Here is a 19,939-nt window from a genome sequence, read left to right as displayed (position 1 = left end):
AGTCGTGTCCGACTCTGTGCGACCCCATAGACGGCAGCCCACCAGGCTCCCCCATCCCTGGGATTCTCCAGGCAAGAACACTGGAGTGGGTTGCCATTTCCTTCTCCAATGGATAAAAGTGAAAAGTGAAAGTGAAGTTGCTCAGTCATGTCCGACTCTTAGCAACCCCATGGACTGCAGCCCACCAGGCTCTTCCATCCATGGGGTTTTCCAGGCAACAGTACTGGAGTGGGGTGCCATTGCCTTCTCCGTAAGCCCAACTAAGGCCTTACAAATAGCTGTGAAAAGAAAAGAAGTGAAAAGCAAAGGAGAAAAGGAAAGATATAAGCATCTGAATGCAGAGTTCCAAAGAATAGCAAGGAGAGATAAGAAAGCCTTCCTCAGCGATCATTGCAAAGAAATAGAGGAAAACAACAGAATGGGAAAGACTAGAGATCTCTTCAAGAAAATTAGAGATACCAAGGGAACATTTCATGCAAAGATGGACTCGATAAAAGACAGAAATGGTATGGACCTAACAGAAGCAGAAGATATTAAGAAGAGGTGGCAAGAATACATAGAAGAACTGTACAAAAAAGATCTTCACGACCCAGATAATCACGATGGTATGATCACTCACCTAGAGCCAGACATCCTGGAATGTGAAGTCAAGTAGGCCTTAGAAAGCATCACTACGAACAAAGCTAGTGGAGGTGATGAAATTCCAGTTGAGCTATTTCAAGTCCTGGAAGATGATGCTGTGAAAGTGCTGCACTCAATATGCCAGCAAATTTGGAAAACTCAGCAGTGGCCACAGGACTGGAAAAGGTCAGTTTTCATTCTGATCCCAAAGAAAGGCAATGCCAAAGAATGCTCAAACTACCACACAATTGCACTCATCTCACACACTAGTAAAGTAATGCTCAAAATTCTCCAAGCTAGGCTTCAGCAATACATGAACCGTGAACTTCCTGATGTTCAAGCTGGTTTTAGAAAAGGCAGAGGAACAAGAGACCAAATTGCCAACATCCACTGGATCATGGAAAAAGCAAGAGAGTTCCAGAAAAACATCTATTTCTGCTTTATTGACTATGCCAAAACCTTTGACTGTGTGGATCACAATAAACTGGAAAATTCTTCAAGAAATGGGAATGCCAGACCACCTGACCTGCCTCTTGAGAAACCTGTATGCAGGTCAGGAAGCAACAATTAGAAGTGGACATGGAACAACAGACTGGTTCCAAATAGGAAAAGGAGTACGTCAAGGCTGTATATTGTCACCCTACTTATTTAACTTCTATGCAGAGTACATCATGAGAAACACTGGGCTGGAAGAAACACAAGCTGGAATCAAGATTGCTGGGAGAAATATCAATAACTTCAGATATGCAGATGACACCACCCTTATGGCAGAAAGTGAAGAGGATCTCAAAAGCCTCTTGATGAAAGTGAAAGAGGAGAGTGAAAAAGTTGGCGTAAAGCTCAAAATTCAGAAAACGAAGATCATGGCATCTGGTCCCATCACTTCATGGGAAGTAGATGGGGAAACAGTGGAAACAGTGTCAGACGTTATTTTTTGGGGGCTCCAGAATCACTGCAGATGGTGATTGCAGCTATGAAATTAAAAGACACTTACTCCTTGGAAGGAAATTTATGACCAACCTAGATAGCATATTGAAAAGCAGAGACATTACTTTGCCAACAAAGGTCCGTCTAGTCAAGGCTATGGGTTTTCCCAGTGGTCACGTATGAATGTGAGAGTTGGACTGTGAAGAAAGCTGAGTGCCGAAGAATCGATGTTTTTGAACTGTGGTGTTGGAGAAGACTCTTGAGAGTCCCTTGGACTGCAAGGAGATCCAACCAGTCCATCCTAAGGGAGATCAGTCCTGGGTGTTCTTTGGAAGGACTGATGCTAAAGCTGAAACTCCAGTACTTTGGCCACCTCATGCGAAGAGTTGACTCATTGGAAAAGACTGATGCTGGGAGGGATTGGGGGCAGGAGCAGAAGGGGACGACAGATGATGAGATGGCTGGATGGCATCACCAACTCGATGAACATGAGTTTGAGTGAATTCCGGGTGTTGGTGATGGACAGGGCAGCCTGGCGTGCTGCAGTTCATGGTGTCACAAAGAGTCGGACATGACTGAGTGACTGATCTAAACTGAACTGAACTGAAGGAAATGGAAAAATGGAGGAACACTATTAGGGCAGTCAGGGCCTTGCAGCAGGCCAATTAACCTAAGCATGTTACTTTTTACCTTACATTTCAGTACACTTTTTGCAGATTTTTACCTTTATGCTTAATTTTAAAACATTAATGTAGACTTCAGCTATTTGCCTTCAGCCAATAAGCACCGCCTATCCAAAAGATTTATATGACTTCCATATATCATTTAAGTATTTGAGACAGGAAGACAATTCATCCCATGTGGAACCATCAGAGATAAAAGATAGTTGGAACTGCATTTCCAAATTGGCTGCATTTCCCAGTCTGGCCTCTTATATGGCACCTTCTCTGTCATCCTTCCTTCTTTCTGGTGATAAGTTATCTCTGGCTGCATTGTGCTAACCTTTGGGCACGGCCTTCCTCCTTGAGCCTGAGTTTGTCTCAGTATCACTTTTCTTGCCTATTCTTTATTCATTTCTTTCAACTTGACTTGACTTTAGCTCCTTAGCCCCTGCCTCTGGATTTGCTTTTTACCTACCTTTGCCAATCTGCCCTTAGTTTGATCTGCTCTGAGCCTCTATTTTTTGAATCCTTATCACATGAATGTCCATCATGTGTTACCCTCAGTAACTTGACTAACTGAATATATTCCTGCTCCTTATCATTTGGGTCTTCCTCATCTCAATGTGTTAGTTGTGTTTCTCTATATCTAGCACTGTGCTTCGTGCTCTGGAAAGAATATGAAATAATATAAGATAGGGTTCTGCTCACTCTTCTATCTTCCTGCACTATTCCTTTTCATATATGTCCTGAACTTTCAATGGTCCACATCTCTACCAGCCAGCCAGACCTTGGTAATCATTTCTTCTTTTAAATTCCTTTAGCATTTGTTGTCCAGGTGGCTCAGGATCACCTGAAAGATGACTCATTGTTGCCTAATGTTAGTATTATGGTAAGCTCTTGCAAGCCAGGTCTTCAGATCCTCAGTCCTTGGCAGTGTCTTGCATAGGCTAGATGCTCAATGACTGCTAACTAGTTTTCTGTGGAATATGTGCACAGAAAAACTGAGAATACAACTGTATCATATAAGCTAGTTCTAAATGGAACCATATAGTTTTAAATGTTGAGTAGTGTTGTCCAATAGAAATTTATGTGAGGATTGAAATATTCCTTATCTTCATTGTCCAGTATAGCAGCCATTTACTGCATTTTTCTGTTAAGCACTTGAAATATGGCTACTGTGACTAAGGAGCTGGATTTAAATATAAAAAACTAGAGAAATATCATGTGACATCCCTGATATGTGGAATTTAAAAAGAAATGATACAAATGAACTTACAAAACAGAGAGACTCACAGACTTAGAGAATGAACATATGGTTGTCGGAGGAAGGATGGGGGGAAGAGATAGGGAGTTTGGGAAGGACATGTACACACTGCTATGTTTAAAATGGATAACCAACAAGGACCTGCTGTATAGCACATGGAACTCTGCTCAATGTTATGTGGCAGTCTGGAAAGGAGGGGAGTTTGGGGGAGGATGCATACATGTTTGTGTATGGCTGAATTCCTTCTCTGTTCACCTAAGATTATCTCAGCATTGTTAATTGACTATACCCCAATATAAAATAAAAAGTAAAAAAAAATATTTAACCGTAATTAATTTAAGATTTAAAAAAAGCTGTAGTGTGTGGAGTGGCTACCAGACTGAATAATGCATGCTACAGGAATGTGGAGAATGGAATGGTAAGTGTGAACTGTGAATTGGGAAAGTTCTCATGAAGGAAGATGCACTTGGATCCTACAGATGGGAAACAGAGAGAAGGGGAGGTATATTTTAAGTGAAGTGATACAGCAGGAGCTCTGAGGTGATTAAAGATGTTATGTTTGGGATCTGAAATAAAGTTTGAAGACCTGAAATAAAGCAGAGTTTGAGAACCAGAGATCATAGTAGCAATAATAGCTGCCACTTATTATACTATAGTGAAAGTGAAAGTTGCTCAGTTGTGTCTGACTCTTTGTGACCCCATAGACTATACAGTCCATGGAATTCTTCAGGCTAGAATACTAGGGTGGGTAGCCTATCCCTTCTCTAGGGGATCTTCCTAACCCATGGATTGAACCCAAGTCTTCTGCATTGCAGGCAGATTCTTTACCAACTGAGCTATCAGAGAAGCCCAACAAGTCACCTGTTAATTTCACAATACTATGACTCAGAAAATATAATTTGACCAAGGGTACAAATTAATATATGGCAGACATGAGATTTGTACTAAAGTCTGTCTAGGTTAAAAACTTAGGCTCTTAACATATTATATTGTCTCATTCTCTGACATGTTAAGAAAAACTTAAAAGTAGAAAATTGCCCAAATGTCCCTTCATCTGTGAAATGGGTAAACAATGGAATATATGCAATCAATGGGATACTGCTAAGCAATATAACAAGTAACAGAACTAGAAATAAATGTAACAGTATGGATGAATCTCAAATGAATAATATTAAGCGAAAGAAACCAGATGTAAAGGCTGCATACTGTATGATTCTATTTATATGACGTTCTAAAAAGGTAAAATTTATAGGGACAGAAGGCAGATCAGTGGCTGTCATGAGCTGGTGGTGAAGGGCAGGGAATGACTACAGCTAAACAAGAGAATTTGGGGGCAGGTGATGAAAATATTCTATACTTTGATTGCAGTGTTGATTACATGATTCTGCATTTGTCAAAACTCACAGAATTGTGACTTGTACATGGTAAATTTTCCTATATGTAAAAAGCACTTCAGTAAAGTTGACTGAAAATGAAAGGCTTACAAGTAGTTCCAAGTTTATTTTCACAAAGGCAGGTGGGAATATGTTGGTTATTCTCAGGCTATTTTGAAAAAATAAATAATTCTAAATTTTTTGTGTCTAAACATATCTTCATATTTATGATATGTATATATACACATACAACTGCATATAACAGAAAAATGATGTAGGAATTGAAGACTCTTAAATGTGTGTGTGTGTGTTTGTGTTTGTCTAAAGCAGTTAAATTTGTATTTGACATGAGTTGACATAGTACATGTTTATTCAACTTGGTGTTTATTTGCCATCAGCATGGGAAAGAGGGTGGAGGTGAAAGAGGAAGATATATTTTAATTAGACCTGAATGATAAGATGTCATATAATTTATCCCATTTTCCTTTTAAGTGAAAAATAACTACCATATGAAGTCATGGGCCCTTTTGAAAACTTACTTTAAAATTTCCCAATGCATAATGTAATTCTTGTTTGTATAATAAAACCATTTGTATGAGACAGTAGTACAATGGATATCTTTTTGCATATACTAATGTTCTTCTTTAATATTTCCAAGAAAACTGTCACACAATTAATCATCTAAAAGGCTTACATGACTTTGTCTTCACTCTTTTTGTTGTGTGTTCATAAAATCCTAGATACGTCTAATTTTTAGGCAGAGTGGACGTCAAAATATTTTACATGCTGCTCTGTTGTCTATGAGCAGATAAGGGGTTATCTCTGTTTTACAACTGAAGAGGCAACATACAGAGTAGTTTTATAACTTTCCCATGGTCACATTTCTAGTGCTCAAAGTGATTAATCTTAATAAAGAACTATAAACAAGATTAATGAATGATTATGATTTAAGCATTTTTCTTGGTGTTCTGCCTTTAGCATTTCTCCAGGTTCAAGCTTTATTAGCATCATGTATAATCATACATAAATAATCCTAGTTAATCTTAAAATAGTCTTATTAGGGAAAACATAAATTACAGGATGTATTTTTTTTTTAATAGACTGCATTTACTTTTTTGGATAAATACTTTTTAAATTTAATTTATTTTTGTTAACATATAAATAGTTAAAAAATTTTTTTACTTTATATTGGAGTATAATTGATTAGCTATGCTGTGTTAGTTTCAGGTGTATAGCAAAGTGATTCCATTTACATATACATATATCTATTCTTTTTCAACTTCTTTTCCCATTTAGGTTATTACAGAATATTGAGCCAAGTTCCCTGTGTTATACGGTAGGCCCTTGTTGGTTATTTATTTTAAATATAGTACTGTGTATATGCCAGTCCCAGACTCCCAATTTGTCCTTTTCTCCACCTTTCTCCTTTGGTGATCATAAGTTTGTTTCTCAAGAATAGACTGCGTTTACTAATGTGGAATTTGAAGTGATGAATATAAATATGTTCAGTGCTGGTCTTAAAGCACTGAACAAATGTTACTATATTCTACTTGATTTTATCTTTCTGTCATTTATTTGCCACTTTTTCCTAGAATCCTGAGTAGTACAATGCATACATTTGCAGAGAAAATTGATGTCTGACATTTTTGCTATTTAGGAAATAATTCTCTTGCACTACAAATAAATATATAATTTAATATCAACATCTACATATAACAAAGTTTCAGAGAGTGATCTAATTAAAATGATAGAAATGAAATTGCTTTTGAACTGATACCAAATCAGTATTTGGTGTCATTGTGACTTGTCACTCTGTTCAGTAATCTTGTAGCATTATTTAAATGTGTGTGTTTGTGTGTGTGTATCCTCAAGACTGTTTCTCGGCAACATTTTTTATTTATCCCCTTTAGTTTTCTCTTTGTCTAGCTCAGACTTTTCAAGTCACCAAATGGTTGCCTCGGGAGAACATGCTGGCTAGATGTCTTCTCCCAGTGATAATGACTACTCCATGCTTTAGTTTTCAAAGAAGTTCATTGTACTGCTTTTCCCAAATGTAGTCACAAATCCTTAGCTAAATCACCCCAGATCATCAGAGCTTACACTGTCACTTGTATGAGACATATGAAAGATTTGGAGATAACAAAGGGAGAACACAGCACAGGAAAATAACTCTCAATAGTAACACAAATCCATATACAGCACAGACTCTTTTCAGACCAGCTGCCGACCTCTCTCAGCCTCCCCCACACAGCACAGGTAGCTTGCTCTTCACCACCAAAACCACTCAGGCCTCCAGGCTGGGACTCTGGGCCAAAACTTTGGCCCCAGATTTACTTGTCCTACTCTGAAACTTTTCCAGGCTTATTCATACTGAGAACAACTGTCCCCTTCTGGGAAACCCCTTCTCTCTTCACAGGATTATGGTCAGGTCCTCTGTGGCACCAACAAGAAAATCTTAAGTTGGCCATCGTTGGTGCATTTCCTAAATCCAATGTTTACACGTGATCAGTATAAAATAGAATGAAGTACAGCTGTGTTGGTTAAAGTAGGGTCAGGAACCCAAAGTCTCATGGGCTTGGGCTTCCCCAAGTTTGCCTCAACCACTCCCCAGGTTACTCTGCTAGGTTTAGAATGAAGATCACATATTTTAAAAAAAAATTTTATTGGAGTATAGTTGCTTTACAATGTTGTGTTAATTTCTACTGTAGGGCAAGGTATACAGATATCCGCCCCTCTTTTTTTGGACTTATTTTCCATTTAGGTCACCACAGAGCATTGAATAGAGTTCCCTATGCTAGGTTCCATTAGTTATTTATTTTATACATGGTATCATCAATAGTGTATATATGTGAGTCCCAATTTCTCAATTCATCCCACCCAAGATCACATTTTTAAAGTATCTTTTCTCCTAGGAGTAGTTTATTGACAGCCTTCTTTTTCTGTCTCATTATGGAATCATTTTTGCTTTAGAGAAACCATTGGCACTGGCACTGATAATGAAATAAAGGAAGGAATTTTTTTTTATCAGATATGAGGGAAAAAAACTGTTCTCATATACTTACTATTCTGAGAAAGAAACCCATAATTTTAAGACTTACAATGAACTAGACAGGTGCTTTTAAACATATATTATCTGCCTCAACTCTCTGATGAAACTGTTAGTTTCCATATTATAGTTGATGCAAATGGGTGCCTAAAAAAGGTGAAGTTATTTGGCTTAGATCATGATGTTTTGAGGTAATGAACCATGTGATGCTAAAAGCTGCATTCTTTCCATTCCCCTTTTCCATCTGTGGAAGCTTCAGGAAATGTATTATGCTTCTTTAATTTCTGCTAGAATGTATTATTGTGCTGTGCATGCTAAGTCACTTCAGTTGTATCTGACTCTTTGTGACCCTGTGGACCCTAACCCACTAGGTTCCATTGTCCATGGGTTCTACAGTCCATAGGGTCACAAAAAATATAGTATTATGATCTATTAATGCCTTGAGCAGAGAAGTAAGTGGAGTAGAGGCTGTGAGCCTTGAAAAGCACTTTGTAGAAAGAGGGGAGGAGTTAATGAGCAAGTTGAGGTTGGTAAGATCGACAATGTTTAAGAGGCAGAAGACACACACAGACTGTATTGTCCTGTGCTGTGCTATGCTAAGTTGCTTCAGCCATGTCCAATTCTTTGCGACCCTATGGACTATAGCCCACCAGGCTCCTCTGTCCATGGGATTCTCCAGGCAGGAATACTGGAGTGGATTGCCATGCCCTCCTGCAGGGGATCTTCCTGCCAGGGAAGATCCTGAGTCTCTTAAGTTTCCTGCATTGGCAGGCAGGTTCTTTACTACTAGCACCACCTGGGAAGCCCTCCATATGCACACTACTATGTGTAAAATAGATAACTAATAAGGACCTATTGTATAGCACAGAGAACTCTTAGTACTCTGTAATGACCTACATGGGGAAAGAATCTTAAAAAGAGTGGATATATGTATATGCCTAACTGATTCACTTTGCTGTACACCTGAAACTAACACAACATTGTAAATCAACTATAGTCCAATAGAAATTAAGGAAAAAAAAAAAAAGAGGCAGAGGACAAGTCCTCACAGAACTTCTCAGACAGGGACATGGAAAAAGAGAAACTTTGGAAACTTTCAGCAACTCCATGCTGTGTAGCTCAGTGGGCTACTAGATACACCCTCTACTTTTTCTTTATTGCCATAAAAAGAAGAATACAATAAAACTTCAACTTAATGTTGAAAATGTTGAACTAGCTACAGCTGTATCACCACTCTCTTCTTCTGAATCACTCAGCTACCACAACTTATTAAGCATGAAATGTGGAAGCCAAGATATAGAGACAGTCTTTACTAACAAAAGTGAGTGAGTGAAGTTGCTCAGTCATGTCCAATTCTTTGCAACCCCATGGACTGTAGCCTATCAGGCTCCTCCATCCATGGAATTTTCCAGGCAAGAATACTAACAAAGTTTGAAACATTTTAATATTTATACCTACTTATACCTGTGACTGTATATACTTGTGGGCTGGGTAGGATCTGACTTTGTTTCAATGGTTGATAACCTATGATCTTAAATTTACTAGATTAAACAATTTATGTTCAACAAAAGCAGTTACTGGTACCTTTCCTCTGCCTAAAGTTGATGGGAAAATATCCTTAATAGGACACATGATTGGAAGAAAAAACAGCTTAAAATAACACTAAATCCTGGACATGTTTCAGGGCTAATAGTCACATTCACATGTAGTGTGAAATCTTCCTTTTATTCACAACATGGCTGACATGTTTATAAGGTGGAGTTCTTTTTCAGACCAGAGAATCCCACAGATGTCTCATCTGGGAGGACTTACGAACTATGTGACTTACTTGTTATTGTTAATAAAACAAACTGTTCAATTTAGAAATCATTTCTTATCCTTTTCATGGGTTTTTGCACATTTCCTTTGTAGCTTTAAAGGGATCCTTTGAATTTTTAATAGTTTAGTCACTCTTTCCAATAAAAAATAGCTAAAAAATAAAACTACAGTAGGCATTGTGAGTCTACCACATCCTTGGAAGCCACGTTGATATCTTACTGATGTTAAAAGGGCCACAGAGGCACAGACAAAGATCTCCAGTGCTTTCGTGAATGTATAGAGAGCATTTTGGTCATGTTGCATGTTGTAGCTGCCAATGTAAGTTTTCATAGTTGTTTAGGAAATTGGATTATTTAAATATGTACAAAGCATTCTAAGTCAAATACTTAGGAAGTCAAAGGAAAATGTTTTAAGGTCCTATCAGCTGGTTAAGAAAACATAAGTCTTCACTTCTGTGAATGGACTCTACGCTGACAGCTTCAATTTTACCTGTTTTTTAATACTTGAACATATATTTCATTGCCTGATTGAGGTCCAGTATTCAAGGATGGGTGAGATCTTTTCTCAGTCTATTATATTTAGGAATTAAAGTGTTCATTTAGTTCTCCTCTTCCTTGCCTTCTCTATCAGTTACCTTCTCCATTGCCTCCCTAATTTAGGGACTCATATACCAGTGCATTGAACAGATTAGTGAAAGTCTTAGTAATTTTCACATGATGTTTATCCATACCTATATTACCATGTTCCATTATTTAGAATCCCTTTTTATCACTAGTGATAAATATGTTATAAAATTCATGAGGTTAAGGATCATGCAGTTTTTCCTTTTAATTTCTATATTACCACTGTGGCCAAGTGCCTATATCCAATGGATGTTAAATGAATATTTGATAATTGGATGAATTAATGCCACCCATTTCTGGATAGAAAAACTGAGGCACATGACCTTTGAGACTGTTTTAAGTTAAACAGCAGGTAGGTAGAATGTGAGGGAATATCTCATATCTTTTTGTGATTCTAATCAACCTTTATCAGACTTGTTTTAGTAAAAAACTGTTTTTCATCAGATCTGTTTCAGTCAGATATAATTCAATTTATTATAACAAGTGTGATCTACTTTATAAGCTTGGTGTGCAAATAAGGTCATGTGGTAGTCAGCAGTGCTGTTTACCAAATATTCTCAGCTTCCTGCCTCCTGGTAACATGATAGACTTGTACTTCCTGGCTTTCTTATAGTGGGAATGGGACCATGTGACTTGATCTGGGCAAAATGTGAACAGAGGGTATGTCATTCTTAGGACAAAGCATTTAATATCCAGTCGGAGACCCTACAGGGTACTCATTCTCTTTGGCACAGTGGACTGGTAAATGCTTGAAATGATGCTTCTCTGTCAACTTGAGTTCCTGAGTGATTAAACAGAGCAGAGTCCACTATGGACCCAAAGTTGTCGTTTGGCGTGGGGAAGAAATGAATCTTGGTTGTTTTAAGCCATTGTTTCTGTTCCCTGATGATGGGAAAGATTGAAGGCAGGAGGAGAAGGGGAAAACAGAGGATAAAATGTTTGGATGGCATCACTGACTCAATGGACTTAGTTTGAGTAAGCTCTGAGAGTTGGTGATGGACAGGGAAGCCTGGCATGCCGCAGTCCATGGGGTTGCAAAGAGTCAGGCATGACTGAATGACTGAACTGACTGTAGCATAATCTAGCTTATCCTAACTGATGAAAATACTTTCCTTATTTTTCCAATTAATCTTTGGGATAAAAATAATCATCTCTCTTCTCCATCAATTAGTCCTCCAAAATTCTGTGCTTTATTTTATCCAAAAAGCTTAGAAAAAAATACTGAAGTCTTACCAGTCCACGACTGCCTTTTCTCTATCTCTACCATGGTTTCTCACAGACAAGTGGTTTTTTGTCCACTAGAGTGAAACTACCCTTGCTGGTCCAGATCTCTGCATAGGTCTAAATAGTGCTACATGTCAAGATATCGGCTATTTAAATTCATACTTATATCCTCAGCTGTTTCTCAAAGTGTAGCAATGTGACAGGGTAGTTGAACCACAGAACTCACAGTTGACCTTGAATTACATGAGTGTTAGGGGTGTCAATATCCCATGAGGTCCAAAATCTACCTGTAACTTTTGACCCTGCCACCCAAAATTTAACTACTAATGGCCTTTTGTTGAATGGAAGCCTTACTAACAACAAACTAGCTTATTAACATATATTTTTTATATTATATCTATTATATACTGTATTTTAAAATAAAGTAAGCTAGAGAAAATAAAATACATGAGGAAGAGCAAATACATTTACACTAGTTAACTGTATTGATACTGTAGGTTTATGTCATCTAAGATGAGTTTTTTGAGTTTGGAGCAGAGAAATGTTTATTATTGCAGGACCATGAAAGGAGAAAAGGTGGCTCATGCCCTGAAAAGCCTCATGCTCATCGAAGGATTTCTGGAATGCCTTTTTAAAGGGCAGGTGAGGGAAGATGATTTGCAGGATGTGTGATGGGCTTGTGTGCAATTCTCTGGCTGATGGTGAGGCAGCAGGGTGGTGTTACAGGTTAACAGGCATCAGGGTCCTGTCCCTGTACTTAACATTATCAGTCCTTAGGCTCCAGGAGGCCTGGGGCTGTGTGCTCTTGGTCATCAGGTAGTTCTCCCATTTGTTTCAGGGTTTGCACGTCTGCAAAATGATAGGAAAATTTACATTAAATACTATTATCTAGGTACTTCAAAGAGGAGCTAAAGCAAATATGAGGGATGGCCTGTCTTGGAAAGGCCTCACAAGGTCCTGCTTGGTTACAATTCCTCTCATTTTTTGGTACTCCTCCATCCTGAGGAGAACAAGTTTTGACCAAGAAAAGGAATAAAGGTTAAAACAGAGAAGTTAATCATTATCCTGGTGGAGGTCTCCACAGGATCCTGCTTGGTTACAATTACTCTGGCAGACACTGCTTTGAGAATGGCTTCTGAGTCTGACAAGCTACTCCACTTTTACTTCCAGGTACATTTCTCTCCTCAATGGCCAAAGCAGACGTCACCATTAGTGGCTCTGATGCTTTTCAACGTGTATTTTAAGCCTGAGACACATTTCAGCTTGGACTAACTGTATTTCAGGTACTAATACCTTATGCACAGTGTGGCTTTAGACTTTTGGTTCTTCACTTACCGAATGATAGGATTTGTAAAGAGTATTTTAGTCCTCAGTTTTAAAATTCTAATTCTGGTTAAAGCTCACCAATACAAAGTTCTTCCTCATCTCATAAATATGCACAAACAAAAGAAATCATTATTAAATATCATCCAACAAGTAAAATGGCAGATTAACTAAAGGGAAATTTTACTTACATTTATTAAATAATATCATAATTGTGTTTATATTATGACAAAGTTAATAAAAATTTTAAAAAGTTAGAAACAAAATGCTCAATACAATTGTATATAGGAAAAATGATAAATCTCATGAATAAATCTCTGATCAGTGTTTTGGGGCTGTCCTTATAGACATGAAAGTGTTAGGGAAATAGCGAACCCAGAGTGGCCAGAGCAAGTGGGAATCTAATGAGACATCTATTTGGAAAGGAGCTTATTGGGATGTGCAGAAAGTAAGAAATACATATGGATATTATTTGGAATAGAAGATGGTAAAAAAAAAAGGTGATGTAAGATGGTAACTTTGTCCAGTAGATGTCAACCACCATGCCAAACCCAGCATCATTGCATATAGGGTGCCAGTTTCCAAACCTTTCACATGTGATCCATGACTTCTATTGGGTTGGCCAAAAAATTTGTTTTAGTTTTTCCACTCCATAAGATAGTTGCAGAAAACTTTTTGGCCAACCCAATAGAACTGAAACTATTTCCTTTAAGCTGAGATGGAGGGAGGGAGCATATTGGACTTTCAAAATATTAGCAAAGGAGTGGTGATTTCTAAAGAGATCATCATCTCTATTATCTCTAAGATTGTATCCTTTCCCAACCACAACTCTAAACATGATGGTGGCTATAGAGATGGAATCGTAAGAGACAACTGGCTCACCTTCCTCCTCACTTCCTTCTGGACAAAATGCTCTCTCTGTTTCCTGCTCCCCATTTCAGATGCCACAGGAAGCTGCCCTGGTTTGTGGTCAGATGCAAGAAAAGGAGGTTGAAACCAGCACTTTCAGGGAAGCCTCAGAAGCTGGTGCTTAAGATCTGCCTGCCACCCCTTGTTATCCTTGTTACAGGATGCCACAGCGTCAGGGGAATTTTCTGAGAAGTTTGTGGGTAGCTTGTGCATTCTCATTAATTAGGAAATTAGATTGTTGACTATAAATTGGAGATTTAGGAATGTCTTTATTTAAAGTTGAGGAAATGAAGCGTGGGAGGTTAGATGATAGCTATGCTGTTTACACCAAATTGCAGTGGTTTACTTGCTTTTGCTTTGGGGGTCATATTAACTTCAGCACCAAAGCCAGTCCCCTCAGAAGGCTCAGTTCCCTGCCAGATGGGTTTGTTTTACAAGATTTCCTGTATAAGCATGATTCTAAGTAATACATGTAATCTTATTGATTGCAAGTCTTCTTTCTCTTCCCCCAAACTCTCCATCTGATTTTTTTTTCCAAGATTGTCTTGTCCCTTCTAGAAACAAACTTAAAACCCAATTGTTTTTCATTTCTAAAGTCAAGTTTCCCTAAGCGTACCAGCTTGTATATAATACATAATAGATTAAAATATCTCTGTTCACTAGTATAATTCCAGATTTCTAGAGTCCCCCTCTTAAGCAGTCCCTTTTTTCCTTTCTTTTCTTTTAAATTGAAGTATAGTTGATTTATAATGTTGTTTTAGTTTCTGATATACAGCAAAGTGATTCTCTTATATATATATATATTCTTTTTTGTATTCTTTTCCATTATGGTTTATTCAGTTCAGTTCAGTTCAGTTGCTCAGTTGTGTCCAACTCTTTGTGACTCCCTGAATTGCAGCATGCCAGGCCTCCCTGTCCATCACCAATCCCCGGAGTTCACTCAAACTCATGTCCATTGAGTTGGTGATGCCATCCAGCCATCTCTGTCGTCCCCTTCTCCACCTGCCCCCAATCCCTCCCAGCATCAGAATCTTTTCCAATGAGTCAGCTCTTTGCATGAGGTGGCCAATGTATTGGAGTTTCAGCTTTAGTCTCAGTCCTTCCAATGAACACTCAGAGATCAAATTGCCAACATCCGCTGGATCATGGAAAAAGCAAGAGAGTTTCAGAAAAACATCTATTTCTGCTTTATTGACTATATGCCAAAGCCTTTGACTGTGTGGATCACAATAAACTGTGGAAAATTCTTTAAGAGATGGGAATACCAGACCACCTGACCTGCCTCTTGAGAACCTATATGCAGGTCAGGAAGCAACAGTTAGAATTGCACATGGAACAACAGACTGGTTCCAAATAGGAAAAGGAGTATGTCAAGGCTGTATATTGTCACCATGCTTATTTAACTTATATGCAGAGTACATCATGAAAAACGCTGGGCTGGAAGAAGTACAAGCTGGAATCAAGTTTGCCAGGAGAAATATCAATAACCTCAGATATGCAGATGACACCACCCTTATGACAGAAAGTGAAGAGGAACTCAAAAGCCTCTTGATGAAAGTGAAAGAGGAGACTGAAAAAGTTGGCTTAAAGCTCAACATTCAGAAAATGAAGATCATGGCATCTGGTCCCATCACTTCATGGGAAATAGATGGGGAAACAGTGGGAACAGTGGCAGACTTTATTTTGGGGGGCTCCAAAATCATTGCATATGATGATTGCAGCCATGAAATTAAAAGACGCTTACTCCTTGGAAGGAAAGTTATGACCAACCTAGATAACATATTGAAAAGCAGAGACATTACTTTGCCAACAAAGGTCCATCTAGTCAAGGCTATGGTGTTTCCAGTGGTCATGTATGGATGTGAGAGTTGGACTGTGAAGAAAGCTGAGCGCTGAAGAAATGATGCTTTTTAACTGTGGTGTTGGAGAAGACTCTTGAGAGTCCCTTGGACTGCAAGGAGATCCAACCAGTCCATCCTAAAGGAGATCAGTCTTGGGTGTTCATTGGAAGGACTGATGCTAAAGCTGAAACTCCAGTACAGGATATTAAATATAGTCCCCTGTGCTATTAGGACTTTGTTGTTTATCTGTTTTATATACAGTAGTTTGTATCTGCTAACATCAAACTCCTAATTTATTTTTCCCTCACTCCCCTTCACTCTCACTTTTCACTTTCATGCATTGGAGAAGGAAATGGCAACCCACTCCAGTGTTCTTGCCTTGAGAATCCCAGGGACAGGGGAACCTGGTGGGCTGCTGTCTATGGGGTCGCACAGAGTTGGACACGACTGAAGCGACTTAGCACCAGCAGCAGCACTTTTCCTTTTGGTAACCATAATTTTGTTTTCTATGTCTGTGAGTTTGTTTCTGTTTTGTAAATAAGTTCACTTTTCTTTTCTTTGTCAAGAGACATACACATTCAGAATTTCTAAAGAATCAAGGTAGAGGTGTTTGTCTTCCTAAGTTTTGTGGATTAGGTTCAATTAAATAAGTGTTCATGTGTTTAAAGGTATGCCCATGGAGTGAGGATGGAGCTCAAAATTCTCTGATTAAAGACAGTTTAAAAGGTTGAATAAAGTGCTGTCTTGACCTGAAAAAAAAAAAAATCCATCTTTAGTTTGATATTCATAGTATTTAAGTACATTTTTTAGGACTTATGTTCAATACTCTGTTCCAGTATTTCTTGGTTGAAACAGCATGTATCACTGTCATTTTAGTATAACAACATACATGACATTCTATGAATCTGAAGCCAATTCTAGTATAGAAGAGGAGAAAGGGGCTGAGTTTTTTAGGTGACATATTTACATGAAATTCAGAACTGCTCATGATAGTAGAGAAACAAACAAGTCCAAGCCCATATGAAGGATCCTGACCTTGGATGATATGAAAAGAACCAAACAGCTTTCAGGGTAATAATTGCAGAAACTGGAAATATGTAGTGTGTTACCTCTGGAGGTACACTGTAAAATTTCCTTGTTATTCAAGTTTATCTTCTATGTTGTGCTGACTGAAGCTCCTAACTCATTAGATCAGGAACCACAGGGAGAAACTGTGGACCTGTGGACACCAGGCTGCCCTTGTGGACTGTAACCACCGAGTATGTATGTCTTCGCCACAAATCTCTGTGGTGTTAGTGCAGTGGATTTCTGAGTGACAAAATTATACTGCTTTGAAGCATTTTTCTGTAGGGTTTGAGTCTGTTATGGAAATAATGATGTTAACCACACAAAACTTTGGCTTCACATTGTGGTTCATTAACACAAAATTCCATGATGTGGAGGATCACAGTAACCTCACTCTTTTCCCTTCCAGTATTGAATGGCAGCCCCTCTGCTGAAGAAAGCCAAAGTCTGTAAAATATTCTGCAAAATAAGATCTAAACATTCAAATGGCCAAATTCAAAGTATATTTAAAAATCCAGAATTGCCCTTTGCCCAAAAGTTTTCATTTAAAACATCTAGCATATTAAATTAGAAATACTTCCTTCAGCTTTTATAAACAAACTATTTCAATTTTGCACTGAAACTAAAAATGTTAATTTATTTCATAGACCTCTTCATACCACAATACTGAGGATTTTAAGCATGGGTTCACCTTTAGATAATCGCAGTTCAACTTTATTGAGTGAAGTAGTGTTCCTTTCTCCCCCAGTCTTGTGTGTTATAATACAGGATTTAATTATAGGTCTACCCTTAAGCTATGGGTATATATTTACTCAGAAAGTGTGAAAGTATTAGTCACTCAGTTGTGTCCACCTCTCAGTTGTGACTCTGTCCATGGAATTTCCCAGGCAAGAATACTGGAGTGGGTTGCCATTTTCTCCTTTAGGGAATCTTCCCACCCCAGGGATAGAGCCCACATCACTTAGGTCTCCTGCATTGGCAGGCAGATTCTTTACCACTCCACCACCCAAATACATAATTAAAAAAGTAATTTTCTTAGTATTTTTATTTGCCCAAGATAACTCAATAGAAAAAAAGTGTTTTCTTTTTTACTTGATTTGAAATAGTCTTTGAGTTTCTAGAAGACAGAGATTGCATTTTATTCATCTCAGAATTCCTAGCAGAATCTTGTGTGATGGTTTCAACAATTGGAAAAGCCAAAAATATTTGTGAGATTAAAATTAAGTTCCTGTATAACAAATGATACCTCTATATTGAAAAGTAGGATTGCAAGTCAGTTCCCTTGAGATTTTACTCTGAGTTTAGATGGTTCTAGGACTTGCAGTCTGTATAAATGATGGCCCTTAAGCCTGTGCAAGGCAGGGGAACTTGGGTCTAGGGCAAGATAAGTAGGCTAGAAATGGAAGAAACATCCCAGTCTCGTTTAGTATGTCCTGTTTTTCAAAATTCAAGTCATGGTCTTGCTATGCCTTATGCTAATTAATAAGCATGACATCTAATTTAACATTTCATATTTGATATGTATAAGCCTGCTCCATCGTCTGCTGTTTCTAGCGTGATCATTCCAACGTGCAAACCTAATCATATCACTTCCTGTTTAAAATTCTTCAATGGCTTCTTAAGACATCAAGATAAAATCACACTGCTTAGCATGATTTACGGGGAGTTACACTAGGCTTTTATACTGAAAAGTAGGATTGCAAGTTGGTTCACTTGAGGTTTTCTTCTGAGTTTAGATGGTTCTAGGACTTTCAGTCTGTATAAATGGTGGTCCTTCACCACTCCCCAGCTCTCTACTCCCTTCTCCAGGCAGCTGGAAGCACCCACAGCCTTCTGTCAGTCAGTTCCCATTCTGCTTCCTAGACCCTTGCACAGGAGAGAACAGGGCCTCCTCAATGCAGGAACGAGATTCCACGAAGATGTCTCCTCTCTGCCTGAGGTGTATTTTGAAGGGATAAGACAATAATACTCTGTGTGCCCTTTCTGGGTGTTAACAAGTAGCTTTTTCTATCTGCCTCCTCTCAACAGGTTTTGGGGTTAATAGCAGACAAACAAGCTCCCCATAAGGACTGTGATGTTACTCTGTTCTCCTCAAACAAAGCAAAGTGGGGATGGTTGTGGGTTCCTTGAGAGTGACTTGAATCTGGTATATTATTAATTTTCAGCTTGTCTTCCCAGATCACTGGCCGTTACTCTGAAGTTGGACACTAGAAGCATCTGTCTTTAGAATGTGAGAGGATGGCATATTGTTCCCCTCCTCTTCTACTAGTTATCCCTCATAAAATGTAAATATATATTCAAGGGAAGGAGTTTACCCCCATTCATCCTTTTAATAGCTTGATGACCTTAGTGTAACTCTTCTGAAGCCTAAAATATCTATGCTAAATCATTAAGGGCAGAAAATAATTTTCCTTCCAGTTGAGGGAGGGGCATTCTGAATCCCCTATCCACTTTCAAAGGAAAGGAATCAGATTGTAAGATAGAACCAGTTTGGGATGCTTTCTGTAAGCCATGATGCTCAGTAGGAGGGAGTTAAAGTTCCCTTTTCCAAGAAATTATCACACCCCTCAGTGAACAGCCTCCCCTTTGCCCTCTTCCCATTTGCTGCAAAACTGGTGTGCTTGAGATCTGGAAGTTCACTAACACCTCATTGTGAGTGGGAAGAATAGAACAGAGTGCCGGGGAGCAGGCGAGGACAGGAGGTCAGTGCGTTGGCCTGGATTTGGAGGCTATGGTTCCTTGAACAACTTCACCCCCGCCCCGCGGGCTTCCTTGACCCTCCTTACTCGGTGTTGGGGGCTATGCGCCCTCTGCTGGGCCGAGCAACACCTGCAGCCACCGCATTAACGCATTTCAAGCTTTTGAAATGCGTTTTCAGGGGCAAGAATTTCAGGGTCAGATTTACTTCTCAGGAGCGATGCTATGCTGGTGCAAGATGATGGTCATGAATACAGAGAGTTAGGTTGTTGAGCATAATTTCAAGTCTGATCTGAGGAAACGAACAAGAACTCATTTTACGTTCCACCCGAGTCAACTCCATACCCACCTGTTTTCCTCTCTCTGCCTTAGAAGATTTTGACCTATTTGAACACTTTCCCTATGTGTAGCCTAGTTTTTTTTTAATATTGATATTTCAATTTCAGGGCTTAAAACTTCTTTTGAATTTTATGTGCTTACTTATTTTTTTGTGATTCAACAAACATTATATATACCAGGCACCATGCAGGGTTGTCAGGGCACTAG

General features: G+C 38.6%; 1 protein-coding gene across 7 annotated transcripts in view; it reads left to right on the top strand.

Annotated features, from left to right (window-relative positions):
- The window catches only part of SUGCT (succinyl-CoA:glutarate-CoA transferase), a 763,763-nt gene that overhangs the window by 454,682 nt on the left and 289,142 nt on the right, over positions 1–19,939 (top strand). The window contains exons 13-14 of one of the 7 annotated variants that reach the window (XM_025292044.3): positions 12,729–12,841; positions 13,823–14,514. The exons of 4 other annotated variants lie outside the window; for them this stretch is intronic. In XM_025292044.3, coding sequence (XP_025147829.2) covers positions 12,729–12,830 — 102 coding nt within the window. In that variant the 3' untranslated portion in view covers positions 12,831–12,841; positions 13,823–14,514. Of the gene's footprint in view, positions 1–6,143; positions 6,184–12,728; positions 12,842–13,822; positions 14,515–19,939 lie in introns of those variants that run through there. 2 more of the 7 variants (XM_025292053.3, XM_025292045.3) reach the window with 2 other exon arrangements.

Source organism: Bubalus bubalis, chromosome 8 (assembly GCF_019923935.1).
Source record: "Bubalus bubalis isolate 160015118507 breed Murrah chromosome 8, NDDB_SH_1, whole genome shotgun sequence".
Taxonomy (NCBI): Eukaryota; Metazoa; Chordata; class Mammalia; order Artiodactyla; family Bovidae; genus Bubalus; species Bubalus bubalis.
This window is presented reverse-complemented; position numbering and strand designations above follow the sequence as displayed.